This window comes from Balaenoptera physalus (genome assembly GCF_965194825.1).
Source record: "Balaenoptera physalus genome assembly, chromosome: 17".
In the NCBI taxonomy this organism is placed as follows: domain Eukaryota; kingdom Metazoa; phylum Chordata; class Mammalia; order Artiodactyla; family Balaenopteridae; genus Balaenoptera; species Balaenoptera physalus.
This window is the reverse complement of record NC_138895.1, coordinates 60,288,768-60,303,512: the sequence shown is the minus strand read 5'-3', so window position 1 is coordinate 60,303,512 and position 14,745 is coordinate 60,288,768. Positions and strand designations below refer to the sequence as shown.

The 14,745-nt window shown below is 33.6% G+C and overlaps 1 protein-coding gene and 1 long non-coding RNA gene across 3 annotated transcripts in view; one reads left to right on the top strand and one right to left on the bottom strand.

Annotated features, from left to right (window-relative positions):
* The window catches only part of CSMD3 (CUB and Sushi multiple domains 3), a 1,197,521-nt gene that overhangs the window by 829,677 nt on the left and 353,099 nt on the right, over window positions 1-14,745 (top strand). For both annotated transcript variants that reach the window (XM_082433293.1, XM_082433292.1), the window contains one exon: window positions 10,765-10,921. In XM_082433293.1, coding sequence (XP_082289419.1) covers window positions 10,765-10,921 — 157 coding nt within the window. The remainder of the gene's footprint in view (window positions 1-10,764; window positions 10,922-14,745) is intronic.
* LOC309646713 overlaps window positions 1-14,745 on the bottom strand; it is a 728,077-nt gene that overhangs the window by 618,509 nt on the left and 94,823 nt on the right. The window lies entirely within an intron of this gene.

Below are 14,745 nucleotides of genomic sequence, written 5' to 3'. Positions count from 1 at the left end.
TGCTGTGGCCACAGGTTCAGTTCCTGGATGGAGAACTAAGATCCTGCAAGTGGCACGGTGCTGCCAAGAGAAATTTTTTTTTAATGATACAATTTTAGGCAAATGAATATTTTCATACTTGCTGCTCCATATTTTTCAAAGTAAGTGTTTTGATAAATACAGTTTATATTCATTACCGGAATAAAAGTAAACACTTCTATAAAATCACATTTAAATATTTAAAAAATGATCACATACATTTTTTTCTCATTATCAAGATTTCATTAATCCAGGTAAGAAATTCAACATAGTTCTGTTTTCACAAATCTTGAAAAAAATTGTGATATCCCAGGTTGATTGGGGGATTTTTATTTAAGCAGTGATTTTAAGGTTGTTGGTTATGTCCTTCTTTTAAAAAGAATATTAATTTGATGATAATTGATGGTTCTCTAACACAAACAGTTCTGTATGCTTGCAAGGTTTGTATAGACATGGGAAAGATTTCCTGCAGTACACTTAGATGTATACAATTTTAGTATTAATTTAGAGACATTCCCATTTTTTGTGCTTTTCCTCAATAGGCAACAGAAATTCACTGTATTATATCTTCAACTTCCAGTTCATTGTTTGGATTTTCCTGTTAAAATAAGTTTATTTGCTAAATTGGAGTCAACATTGAGATTAATGGGATGCTTGTACTTAGAATTAAGGCAGTGGTTATTTATTTATTTATTTGTTTGTTTGTTTGGCTAACTGTGGGGAAAAAATGTATCAAGGTGTAGGTCAGAAATATGAGTGTAGCCACTAAGCTGTATCACATAAGCAACAATAATAAACATGTATTTATAAGTTAAAAGTCAGGAAATGCTTCCCCATGCCTACCACAATCCTTCCTAAAATATTTCTGTGCTCTCAGTGATGCTTGAAATTTCTACATTACTTTTCCATACTGAATGATGTTTATTATTTGGAAAATTCATTAGGGATAACAAGTGATGCTTTTTTAAAAAATAGCCCTAATATGTTTCTCAGAGTGCTTTCTAACGTATTACTTATTTGGAGTAAGGTCATATGCATTTGTGATGTGTGTTCCCTTGAGGAAGGATGGGACCTCAGTAATAAGTGACAGTGTGAGGGGATGTGATGGTGAGAGACAAAGGAAAGCAGAAAAACTCAATTTAAGACCCTTTTGTGGATTTCATTAAATAGCGATTTTTCATTCATGAGTGAAAGGATGAAAATTTATATTCCCAGAAATATTTTAAAAATTATATCTTTCCTAGAATAAATATATGTTTTCCAAAGTTGAAAAGATTATATACTAAAATTAACCTGGAAACACACCAATTTGATTATCCTTCTACTGATAGTCTAACCTGGGATTTATTCTAAATTATCACTTTAATAGAACTTCAGTAAGCCATACTACAGAGATGGTTTGGGATGGGCTTTTAAACGCTGTCTGTCTTCATGGTCTCTCCACCAGTGTAAGACGTAAAATGCTTGTATGTTATTCTTCTCATTAATTCCATGGACGACTATTAGGTCAAAGATACCTACTGACACAGGCACAGTTAGGCATGCACAAACAGACAATGTACTCTGCAAAGGACAAATGATTACTTCTCAAAGACTGTTAAGCCCAGAGTCCTCTCAGGATGGAAGGTCATTTGCTAACTGCAAATTAATCCATGAGAGCCCATCCTCATCCCCAGCACTTTCCAATATTAAACCTAGTAGAGTCAGTTCTCTTTCTCCATTCCAACTAAGACATAAGAAGAAATAAGAAAAAAAAAATAGCCCATTATGGAACTCTCTGCCCCTTGACTGAGAGATTTAAAAGCATTGTTTTTCTTTATGTGGTAGGATCGGCTACATTCTTTGGAATGACATTCTCTTGTAATCTTTACATGAGTATAAGGCTTGGAAGAAGGTTTGTTTTTTTCTGGTTTCACTTACTATATAACATCACTGTATTGGATTCTGATAAAAACAAAACAGCAACAAAAATAAAAAACAATGTATGTTATTTATCTATATCTATACACACACAAAAACAACTTTCCAATAGCTCATCATCTAGGATGATGCTTGTTTACTCACTCACCCACTCTCTCTCTCCCTCTCCTTTTTATAAACACCTTAGTTATTTATAACCACACTAGCAAAGTTTCAGTAGATCTGGGGAAAGTTGGTTCAGTTGGTTTGCACCTGGGATTAAGGAATTTTATAAAGCTCTCCAGATTATGTGATGACCAGCAGGTTTGGGAATTATGAATATATCTTTCCTTGGTTCTGTTACTTTCAATGGGCAAGAATATTGAACTTCCCAATCCCTCACTCAAAATATGTAACTTAATTAATTCTTTTAATTAACATTTATAGGTGGTGTTTATTATATGTAGGCTCTAAACTGTCAATAATGAATAGCTCTCCTTGTCAGCTGGATAGGAATAAAGCTGAATACCAATCAGAAATACTATTTATTTATTTATTTTATTTATGGCTGTGTTGGGTCTTCGTTTCTGTGCGAGGGCTTTCTCTAGTTGTGGCAAGCGGGGGCCACTCTTCATCGCAGTGCGCGGGCCTCTCACTATCGCGGCCTCTCTTGTTGCGGAGCACAGGCTCCAGACGCGCAGGCTCAGTAATTGTGGCTCACGGGCCCAGTTGCTCCGCGGCATGTGGGATCTTCCCAGACCAGGGCTCGAACCCGTGTCCCTTGCTTTGGCAGGCAGATTCTCAACCACTGCGCCACCAGGGAAGCCCCGGAACTACTATTTATGTTTTTATTGTCACTGTGTTTGTTTTTATTTTCAGAAAAAGACTAAGCACTATGTTTAGATAAAGAAATGTAGCAGGGAAATAATTCAAGACAATCTTTTTACCACAGTCAGCATTGTGAAGTTTAAAGACTTATTTCTTATGCAAAATGTAGACTAAATGGATTATTATGGAGAAGAGCCAGTAAAATATCCCAAAATTGGTTTTGAGAGTCCAAAAGAAAAGGTTAGGAGATGTATATCATATTTATTAGAAACTAGATAGTTGAAGGACTTAATAACATTCTTTTAGAAATATGATGAGAAGGTTATTAATGTGTTGCTATTGTTGTTTTCTAAGACGTATTATTTTTAAGCTGTTTCATAACCTATTGGTGAATCTTTGGCAGTACCACTTGTGAGAGCCTATTGTTAAATTTTCAGTACTTTTGTGAGCTGGTTGTTAAACATAGCCATTATTAAAAATTAAATTGTTACAATTGGATTACAATTAAATTAAAAAACAAAGGTAATAAATGCAACTTTTCATTTCCTAATTATTTTACTACTGTAACTATTATCTGTGCTTTGGGGGTTAGTTATATATACTGTATCTGTGTGGTGGAAATACTATGTCAGGTTGTCCATCTCTTCCCAGCTCTGTATTCAACAATGTCACATTGATAGCTTGATATTAGCCATAGTAAGTGTTTACACGGCAGAAACTGGCAAATACTACAAGCCCTGACTTGATTTATTGCTTTGCTCATTGTCAGTACATAAGTAGAAACGGGTTGTATCTGTAGCCATTATATTATGAATAGCACAAAAAATTGAGAAAATATCTTTTCTAGTATTTGAAAACTATTATTCAGTTTAGCAAAGAAGTTGCTCATATAATTTACAAACCAGTGACATTCTGCTATAACATCGTTTTTGATGTTTCATTTTCATCTTACTTGTTAACAAAAAAATCAAGCAATAGGGCTTCCCTGGTGGTGCAGTGGTTAAGAATCCACCTGCCAATGCAGGGGACACGGGTTCGAGCCCTGGTCCGGGAAGATCCCACATGCCGCGGAGCAACTAAGCCCGTGTGCTACAACTACTGAGCCTGTGCTCTAGAGCCCACGAGCTGCAAATACTGAGCCTGCGTGACACAACTGCTGAAGCCTGTGCGCCTAGAGTCCATGCTTTGCAACAAGAGAAGCCACCGCAATGAGAAGCCCGCACACCTCAAAGAAGAGTAGCCCCCGCTCGCTGCAACTAGAGGAAGCCTGCATGCAGCAACAAAGACCCAATACAGTCAAAAATAAATAAATAAAAATAAATTTTTTAAAAAAATCAAGCAGTGTTCATTTAAGAACAACTTTTGTCTGTAAGTTGCAGTTATAAGTTGCAGCTACAAAAGTTTGGCAAAAAATACTGAAAGCACTCTGTAAGAATCAATTAGCTCTATGGAATTTACAATAATGAGTATTGTATATTTTATTCCTGTGTATAAATAGCATGCTACACATTCCTTAAATCAGTGATTCACAAATGACAGTCTGTGAGCCAAATCAGACTACACCTCTTTCTGTAAATACAGTTTTAATAGGAGAAAGCTATGTTTATTCATTCACATATTGTCTACAGCTGCTTCTGTGCTAGAAGGGCAGTATTGAGTAGTTGCCACAGAGATGTTAACAGCCTAAAATATTTACTATCTAAACCTTTTCAGAAAAAGTCTGTCAATCTCTCTTTATATCAATAAAATGTACTTAAAAAACATATATATGGGTATGTACATTCACCAGTTTGGTTTGTTTGAGAGCTGGGTTTTAAATATTTTCTAGCACACCAGTGATGTCATAAGTCTACCACATGTATCTACTAACTCTGCTTGTTGTTCACTGGTAATCCTCTGTTATTTCTCCCTTCAAAAGCACTCTGTAAATATCCATTTGTATAGAGTGCTATGATAGGCCTCATAAAACCCTTCCTTTTCTCCCCTACTGAGGATCACAGAAGTGAAATGATGTGTGACATTCCAATCAGCTTTGATGGTAGAGCTGAGACCATAAAGCTAAGGCCCCTGAAAACCTGACCCCTCATTGCATTCCCAGCTCCCTCCCTGATACATACTAACTCTCATAATTGAGTACACATTATATAGCTATTGTAAAGACAAATATTTGAGTACAAACAAACGTTTTCTTCTCTGTTACATATCATCTTTGGAGAGAACATAATAAGATTTAAAATATTGTCCTTTTTAACAATTGTAAAAATTATTTTTTCTTTTTCATTCAAAATTTGAACTCTAGCTCAACTTATTAGAAAAAATGATTTAAATTCCAAATCAACCTATAAAACAAATGCCCAAAATGAAAATTCTAGTATTCAGGAGCAGGAATGATTTGAAGGTTTGTATGATTATACTCACATGCATGTGTAATTTCTCTCTTTTTATTTTATTTTTTTATGTACTTTTTGCTCTTGGGTTCAGATAATAGCTTATTTGCTAAATTCACTAGAGAAATAACTGGGAATATACTTTCTAATCATACATTTATTATGTCATTAACAACAACAACAGTTTTAAGTGTCCATAAGCAGTTCATCATAATAGGGTTTGAACTTCCAGATGTAGGAGGGTCTGTACACCATAACTAATTTCAGGCCCTGATCCATTACAAAAGGTTTGATAATTGAAACATGGCAGTATTAAGTTCTAGTCTGTTCTAGTGTAGGACTACCAAATTAACTGCAACCTTATAACAAATTAGAGTCTTATCAAAGAGCTTCATTAATGTTATAAAAGCCCTCAATGCCTTTCACAATATTAATTCTTAAGAAAACTTGAAATTCTACATTTGACATAAAAGTAAGTCTTCATTATCTGAATTAGGCTCTGAGTAACTATTTCTATTGTGAGCCCCAGAGTCCTCTCCCTTTCAATTAAAAAGTATACTATTATAATTAGCTTAGTCTTTTTTAGCTTTCTAAATTTCTGAAAAATAAAAATAGATATTAAGACATATCTTAAAAATAATAATATATTTTAGAAAAAGGAAAATAGGCTCAAATAAATAAAAACATACTTAAAGATCCTGATTTTAAGTAGAAAAGCAATGAGAAATAATCTCAAAATTTCTATGTGGTTCTGATCAGACCCAATATAATCACTCTGTACTGTAAATTTATTTTTAAATGAAAGGTACATTTTGTTTGTTTTATTTTCTTATTTGTATGATTGCATTCATGTCTACTTCAAATGTAATTTGTCTTTGGCTACACTGCTTTGTCCTTCCATGTTGCCTTTATGCCCCCATATATATTTGAATACATTTGAAGGATTCTATTTACAAGTTAAACAGCATGGACTTGATCATAGCTATAAAACTCTTCTCTTTTTAAAGCCTTCCTAATTAACACTTGCTTTTCATTTTGATTTAACAATTTTATACATGCTTCCAAAATTTTGTAGCTGAATGATCACACTTCATTTTACTTTGTTAATTATAGTGGTCCTTCTACATTATTTGTTTCCTACCATCTGACTTTACATTGTTAAATAAATTGTAGTTAATTTTGATGCTGAATTAGATCATCCCAGCTGAGCTTAAGATAATTATTTTCATTTGAAAATATTAGCTCCTTTCTCATACCTGCTTCTCCAATGATTATTTTAAAAATTAGTTCTTAAAGAAAGTTTCTTTTGAAAAAGAAAAAAGTATGCTTCTATCTAGAAAAATAGAAAAATTCAATACAAATATGTATCTCTTGTGGCAGACAATATTGTGTTATTTTTTTTAATCTCCTTCAGGTTAAGAAGGAACTAAATATGTGTTGAATTATCTTGTTACTTTTTTCATTATTATACATAGGAATGATTTATATATATGGAGTAAAATAATGGTTTCTGCTATCATTAAAATTTTTTTTTTCATTCCCACTGAAATTTGGGGAAAAAAAGTTAGGGGAGACCTTTTTTAAAAATTAAAAATAAATTTCAATTCCTATTTACTCAATTGCAACAATTAGTTATTTAGTTTATATTTCCCCTTTATTTGGCTGTTTTTGACAAACTGAAAGTTCTTAAAATGTATCCATACATGAAAGCAGAACTAGTTGACTCCAAGAAAAAATTATTTATATTTAACATACAAATGAAATTGTATGTTGGTCAGCAGTAAGAGAAATAAAAGGAAAATGTTCTATAGGGTTACCTTGAAAGTGTTAACCACAAATAAGATCCACTGGATCAGTTGGTTACATGGTTTGACAGTGAATGTGTAGCTCCAACCACAGGATTTATAAACTACAGCATATATAGAGTTATACACATAACTGTATTCAGAAGCAGATTTCTGAGCATATTGAACATTTGAAACACAGACACAAAAGTTGCATTTTCTGACACACAATGTTTCCTTGTCTCTGAATTATTGCTGATGGCTACTATTCTTAAGAAATGAAAAGTTGACTCCTATGTAATCAAACAAAAAAAATTCCTGAGCTAACAAACCTCAACATTTGGTTCAGCTTTGTTGAAGACAAATTCTTGCTGATAACTAAAACAGATGAATTTGTATGATAAATTAGATTCCACAAGGGGTTCCTGGTACTCCCATATAATTTTAGGAAATTAGTCCATACAGCCCTTTATCTAGCAGTCAAATACTCTTTTAACAGTCAACACATTTTTTAAAAAATTGACAGAAAGACCTTTTAAAACAAAGAGGGAGACCAGTAAGGTGTTTGCTGTTAGGAATTCAGTGAGCATGTTGGATTGATTTTACAACTCATTTCCTCTCTTTCTTATTTCCACTCCCTCTCAGTGGTAATAAAATAACAAGTAAATAAACTGGTGGAGCCTGGAGGGTGCATATGAAGCTATAGATTCCCTCAGGCACAAAGGGAGAGAGCAGGAAACACCTGGACACTGGAGACTTCAGAAAGTCTGTGCAGAAAAGTTATAGAGTAAGGTTGTTAGGAAAGGATACTAGGGGCTCTGAACAAAAGCTACATTTGTATAGCATGTTAAATAAAAGCATTGTTGTCTTTACAACATCTAAAACCTGTATCAGTAATAAGGAAACATAAAACTATAACTACCTAAAGATATACACATAGTTAATGGAATTCAGGAACCAGAAGTAAGAAAGACCAAGTTAAATACATAAAACAAATGAGATATCTTAAGATAATGCAATTTGAGTACCAAAGACAGAGAATGGGGGAGGGAAGAAGGGGGAGAGAGAGACAAACAGATGGACTGACTTTCTAGAACTTGACCAATGATTTAAAAATTTAAGATTTAAATAGAAGACCTAAAAAGAGATTAGTTACTGCTGAAAATCTAATTGTTAGTATGGAAGATCCAGTGGAAGATAAGCCATAATACAGAGGAAAGATAGATAAATTTCAGGAGAAAAAAATGTAAAAGAATTGCAGCACAGTTTTGGAGACTGAATATGTAAATAATAGGCAATCAAGGTGGAAAATAAAATAATAAAATTGACAAGGAATAATTAAATAAACAAAAACTCAGGAATATGTCCTTGAATTGAAGAATACCTTGAATCTGTAGAAAGCAAAGTCTCATTATTTTATTTGAATAATCCAGATTTTGAAATATAGTAAAATATTTCCAGTTCACTTTGTTAAATTAACATAAACTTAATACTAAAACCTGTAAGGATAATTTGATAAAAAGAAAAAAAGTTATACATCAGTTTTTATTTACAAATTGTAGAAAACATTCTAAATAGATGATAAAGTTAAATCCAACAATTTAGCACAAGAAAAATATATCATGTAAATTAATATAATAATAATAAAAGTTTCCTCATGTACCACCTAAATATCATCTCCTAGGTGACATGAATACCACTTTGGGGGAACATTGGTGCTATGACAAGATTACGGGATTAGGAGTTTAGCGACATAATTTTTACTCTTATGACAGGTCAGAAGTAAGGCAATTTCAGGCAAGAGACAAGTAACTTTCAGAAGTATTTCTCAGTTATTCTATTCATTATCATTCACAGAAGGAGCCCCAAGCTCCAACTTCATGAAACTAAGTACTGTGGAATGAGATTTGTCAGAGTTGGTCTTTGTAGGACCACAAATCATCATAATATCCAAGATTTTATGAACTCTAAGAACCAATTTTCACACCCTTGGGGGTAATAACTACCACATTAAGAATGTGTGCCTTACCATCATCAAAAAATCTAGAAACAATAAATGCTGGAGAGGGTGTGGAGAAAAGGGAACCCTCTTGCACTGTTGGTGGGAATGTAAATTGATACAGCCACTATGGAGAACAGTATGGAGGTTCCTTAAAAAACTAAAAATGGAACTACCATACGACCCAGCAATCCCACTACTGGACATATACCCTGAGAAAACCATAACTCAAAAAGAGTCATGTACCAAAATGTTCATTGCAGCTCTATTTACAATAGCCAGGACATGGAAGCAACCTAAGTGTCCATCATCGGATGAATGGATAAAGAAGATGTGGCACATATATACAATGGAATATTACTCAGCCATAAAAAGAAATGAAATGGAGGTATTTGTAATGAGGTGGATGAAGTTAGACTCTGTCATACAGAGTGAAGTAAGTCAGAAAGAGAAAAACAAATACAGTATGCTAACACATATATATGGAATCTAAGGGGAAAAAAAAGGTCATGAAGAACCTAGTGGCAAGATGGGAATAAAGACACAGACCTACTAGAGAATGGACTTGAGGATAGGGGGAGGGGGAGGGGTGAGATGTGACAGGGTGAGAGAGTGGCATGGACATACATACACTACCAAATGTAAAATAGATAGCTAGTGGGAAGCAGCCGCATAGCACAGGGAGATCAGCTCGGTGCTTTGTGACCACCTAGAGGGGTGGGATAGGGAGGGTGGGAGGGAGGGAGATGCAAGAGGGAAGAGATATGGGAACATATGTATATGTATAACTGATTCACTTTGTTATAAAGCAGAAACTAACACACCATTGTAAAGCAATTATACTTCAATAAAGATGTTTAAAAAAAAAAAAAGGAATGTGTGCCTTAAAGGAAAAAGAATAGTAATATGCATTGTTGGCAAACCCTCAGTTTAATTACTGTACACTTTTTGGAAAATAATCTGACAATACATGAACATTTTAGCCCCCAAATTCAATATATCGAAAACTTTCTTACTGAAATACAAGTACCAAAAAAGAAATGTGAAATAACATCTAAAGGGTGTTTATTTCAGCATTACTTTTAGTGGCAAAAAACTTTAGTTTATTAATATATGGAATGGTAGTGCAAGTTGTGGTAGTGCCATTGAATGAAATATTACACAGCTCTCAAAAGTAAGAATCTCTATCCACTGACCTGAAGAAATGTCTATAATGCTTTGATAAAATAAAAGCAAATTAGAGGGCAATGAGAAGCTACACCTTCCGAAGAATGGGAATGAGGTAGGGAGCTTTGGGAACGTATCAGTTTTGCTTTGTATACTTTTGCCTTGTTAAATCAGCTTCTAAATGCATTTAGTACTATTTTAACATTTTAAAAGTGTCAGATATGAAATAAAGGGCATGGGTAAATAGAAGTTGCAAAAGAAACAAGTACATTTTATATTAATCACGTTATTAGAAAAGCAGGTGTTTGGTGCCCTTGAGCAAGTTTAGAAAAACAACCAACCAACCAACCAGTCTTAGAAACCAAACTTTCTGTAGGTATTCTCAATTTTAAATTGTCTGCCATTAGAAGCATTGTTTTTATAAGAACAAAAGCTTTATAACATGATTTTGAGTTTTACTTAGTGTCTGCTGAGCTTGGAGTATTAAAATTACCCATGTGGAGTCTAACTTTCTTACCCTGATATTTGTAGGAATTCATATATGCCGTTGTTCTTGGGAAACAGGTAGTGACCTGATTTACGAAGAGTGTAATAATTTCATTTTCTTCACAGATATAAATACATGCTCTGAATTGGTTATTACTGGCAAATTTACATTTTAATTGTAAATATATTTTTGCAGATTTATGATGGAAAAGATAAAACAACTCATCTACTAGGTGCTTTTACTGGCGCATCTATGCGAGGACTGACCCTTAGTAGTACTTCAAACCAGCTCTGGCTAGAATTTAATTCTGATTCTGAAGGGACAGATGAAGGCTTTCAACTTGTCTATACCAGTAAGTATTTTGGAAGAAAAATAAAAGGCCAAACACTGATGCTAAATATTTATTAAATAATTGCAGTACACGAGGTGAAGTAATATTCAACATCTGATTATCAATTTGCTGTTTACAACTCCCTTCTATGTATATAATTTTATTTGAACCTAACTTTAAAAATTACAGGTATTCTAACTGTTGCTATTTTACAGTTGAAACAGCTAAGATTCAGAAAGTTTAAGTAATTTGTGACTTTGAACTTATTTATATATTTTAAAATAGCAGTATTCACGTGAAATGTTTAAGAAATACAATTAAACGTTTTAATAAATGGGGATCCAATGTTTGAGCTTCTACCTATAATTGCAAAACATATGCAATACATGTGTAGTAGTTATAGTTGGTCACCCTTAATGATAATTGGATGGTTTCAAATGATTTTACACTGAAGAGTAGCTAAGATTTTTGTTTGTTTTGCTCTTGTGTTAAATTGCCTTGTTAAAAATAAACTTATATAGAACTATTGTTTTATACTCAAGTCAGCTTTATGACATTTAAACAGGTAGAAGTTCAAAGACTGAGAATCGTTGAGAGCCATAGGTAGGTGGGTTACATCAATTGATATATGAACAAAATGAATTTATTTTACCTGTATCATAATTTAAGAAATAGACTAATTACACCAATGAACATTAAGTCGTATTCAAATAACATATTTATTAAGTTTCTGCTCTGTGTAAGAACTGTTCTAGGAAAGTAAAGTGCATGAAAAACTGGTGATTCCTGGTTATGTGTTTAATAAATTTACAATTTACCAGATCAAATCAGTTTTTTGGAAGTTCAGAATATTCGTGTAATATAGCAAAATAAATTAACAGTATTCAGAAATCTTCACTGTTAGAATATTTGAGAGAATTGAATGAATTCCATAAATTTTCTCAAGAAGTCAAATGAATGAAAGCTATTACAGAAATGGGGAAATTGAAATGGTTACAGCATCAAAGATATTCATGGGCTCCTAAAGGGAATCTGCATCAAATTACTGTTTGTGAAAATGCTCTTTCTTAATGATATAAGTAGGAGACAGGAGACATAATACTGAGATATTATTCTTGCTCCTTGTTTATTTAAAGGTTTTTTCCTACCTGTGCTAGAATTGTTACATTATTAACATTAACACAACAGAAATTAACAAAATGATGTTGAATACATATTTTTAAATCCTGAGAACTCTTGTGTATAATGTGATTTTTTATGACGTCCTCCCAAAGACAAATGAAAATCCAAGCAAATCGTGTTTACAGATATTGCTGTGTGATGGACTAAAAATAACAGTATTGTGGATTATTGCTCAAATATAATTGGTGTGATCTGCTTAGAAGGGCAAATGTTTTTTAGTCTGTTTTCCTCTTTCCCTTTTTGTTTTCTGACAGGGCTGGTGACATTTTTCAAGTCATGGCTCAATGTTTACATAATGGTGTTTCTTTGTTCTGCATCATTTTGTATTTCTCTTTGTCTAAAATGTCAGTGGGTTTCATAGAGGAAACCTAGATTTCCTTTTCTGATATGTAAATTCTATGTAATGTGAGATTATTGATGCAAAGATACTGGGCATTGTAGGCCATACCTGGATATAAAATTGAATGGGTTCCTCAGGTGTCTGGAATGAGTAAAATCATTGACTGTTTGTCATTGCTGTGAGCTACTGGTTGCCAAAAAAAGAAAAGAAAGAAATCCTTAAAAAGAAAATATTTGAAGTCACTCTTCTTAATGACTCTGGCTGTTCATTATAGGATGTGCATCATTATGAAGATGGAAAGCTATAGAATTGGAAAGAGAGTATAAAAGCAATTATTTTTTAAAAAGGGCAGACATACATCTATGAATATTTTTCAGTCTCAGAACTGAAACTAAAATGTTTCAGTCTATATTCTGGAACTAAAATATTTATAGTCTGCTTCCAAGGTGTCTCTGGATATCACCGGGTCAGTAAATGCTCCTAAGATTTTCTGATCCAATGGCTATGTGCTGAGCTCCTTTGTTAAGGAGGGTCCTGGAAGTAGTAACACATCTGTTATTAAATGTATTTGTTCCTAAGTGTTACTTCTGTTTTTCACAATGGCAATCTTTTTACATATCTGCAATTATCTTAATAGTTAACCACAGATTTCCTAGCTTTGAAAGAAGCTACTTCCCATCCTCCAAATATACTTTGGTTTCCAGCCTTAGCACCTGTAACCAGGCTTCTTTTTCTTTCAATATGGCCCACCCACCTCGGGCATCAATTGAACTCTTCAACTTCAAGACCATTTCAAATATTTCCCTACTGGTGCTTACCCTGATTCCTTCAGCCAGAGTTAGCCTACTTTTTAACACTTCTTTTGCAGTAGTCTATATCCACAGCTAATGTAGCTGTTATCACATGGTATTGTGGTTATTTTTGTTTGTTTTGTTTTTTGCAAACATGTTATGCATAGTTCTTCATGGGGCCATTTCACTTCATAATGTCTTTAGTCAGTTTTAGTCCAATTACAACTTTTTACATATTCTTGGTAAATTAACATGTAGTCTGAATACTGATTTTGTAAAATGTTTTTGTGATATAGAAGATTCTACTAGGCCACATATTTTATATTCCTAAATTTCTTAGAAGCAGTAATTAATTTTTGAACATGAGAGAATTTGCTAAGATGTGCAAACATGGGGGAAAATGGAAAAGAACAGGTTTTGTGTTCGAATCCCTGTATCCAGTCATTTCTAAACCCAAACCCACCCCTGCCATTCTGTGGTATGTTCCCCTTAAAATTATTCCACCTTTGTTTCTGAAACATCTGAGAGAACACTATGAGATAAAGAGGAGTTCCAATATTCACATTAAGAGGACTAGAGACAGGAGAGAGGAAATTTGGCTAGGGCAGATCAGGTAAGGATTCATGAATGAGGTAGAATTAAAGGTTGTATTGGTGCATCACAGAAAGAAATAGTGGAGAGTATTCCAGGCAAAGAGAATAGGATGAAGAAAGGCACAGAGATTAGAAAGAACATGCTAAGCACATTCAAGGGAAATAGAGCAATAATTTAATTCAGATTAATCCCATTTGCCTAGCTTCTCACAATTCTAGTTTTAGCATAAACAGGCCTTTTATGACCATCCTTATCTAATGACACCTGCCCTATCTAATGACAGTCATTTTTTATCTACCTTTCTATTATCTGTTTTTTGACTTAACAACATTTACTGTTGTCTGGTTATTTTCATTTTAAGAGACAGAATTGCATTTGGTTGAGAATAAAATGAAGAAATATTTTAGAACAGGCCTTTAAGTTGTGTTTTATTTCAACTGTCTTATTAGTCCATTCATTATATAGTCACTAAGAATAGCAAATGGACTAGTGGCAACAGTGGTTGAGATGCCACTTTTGACATCAAGTAACGGTAAACCTAACTATGGCTTAAACAATTAGGGTTTATTTTTATCATATGAGAGCTGTGAAGAGAGAAGAGGTAGGCAGATCTTGATTCAGTTGTTAAAGGGCCATGCCGCTGTCTTTTTGCTGTGGCACTCCTAGTGTGTTCACTCTTGTTCTCATGATTGTTGTGACATGGTCACAAGATGGCTACTTTAACACTGAACATATTGAAGGCAAAAAGAAAAAGGGAACAGGTAGTGTCAGCCATATATGTCCCTTTTATCAGGAATGCAGAATCTTCTGTCAGACGTTCTTTTATCTCTCTTTGTCCAAAACAGGGCTATATGGTTATGCCTAAATTTCCCAGCAAGGCAAGCTGGAAAAATGAAGCATTAGTCAGACTAAAAAATTGGATTATTATTTGACTATGA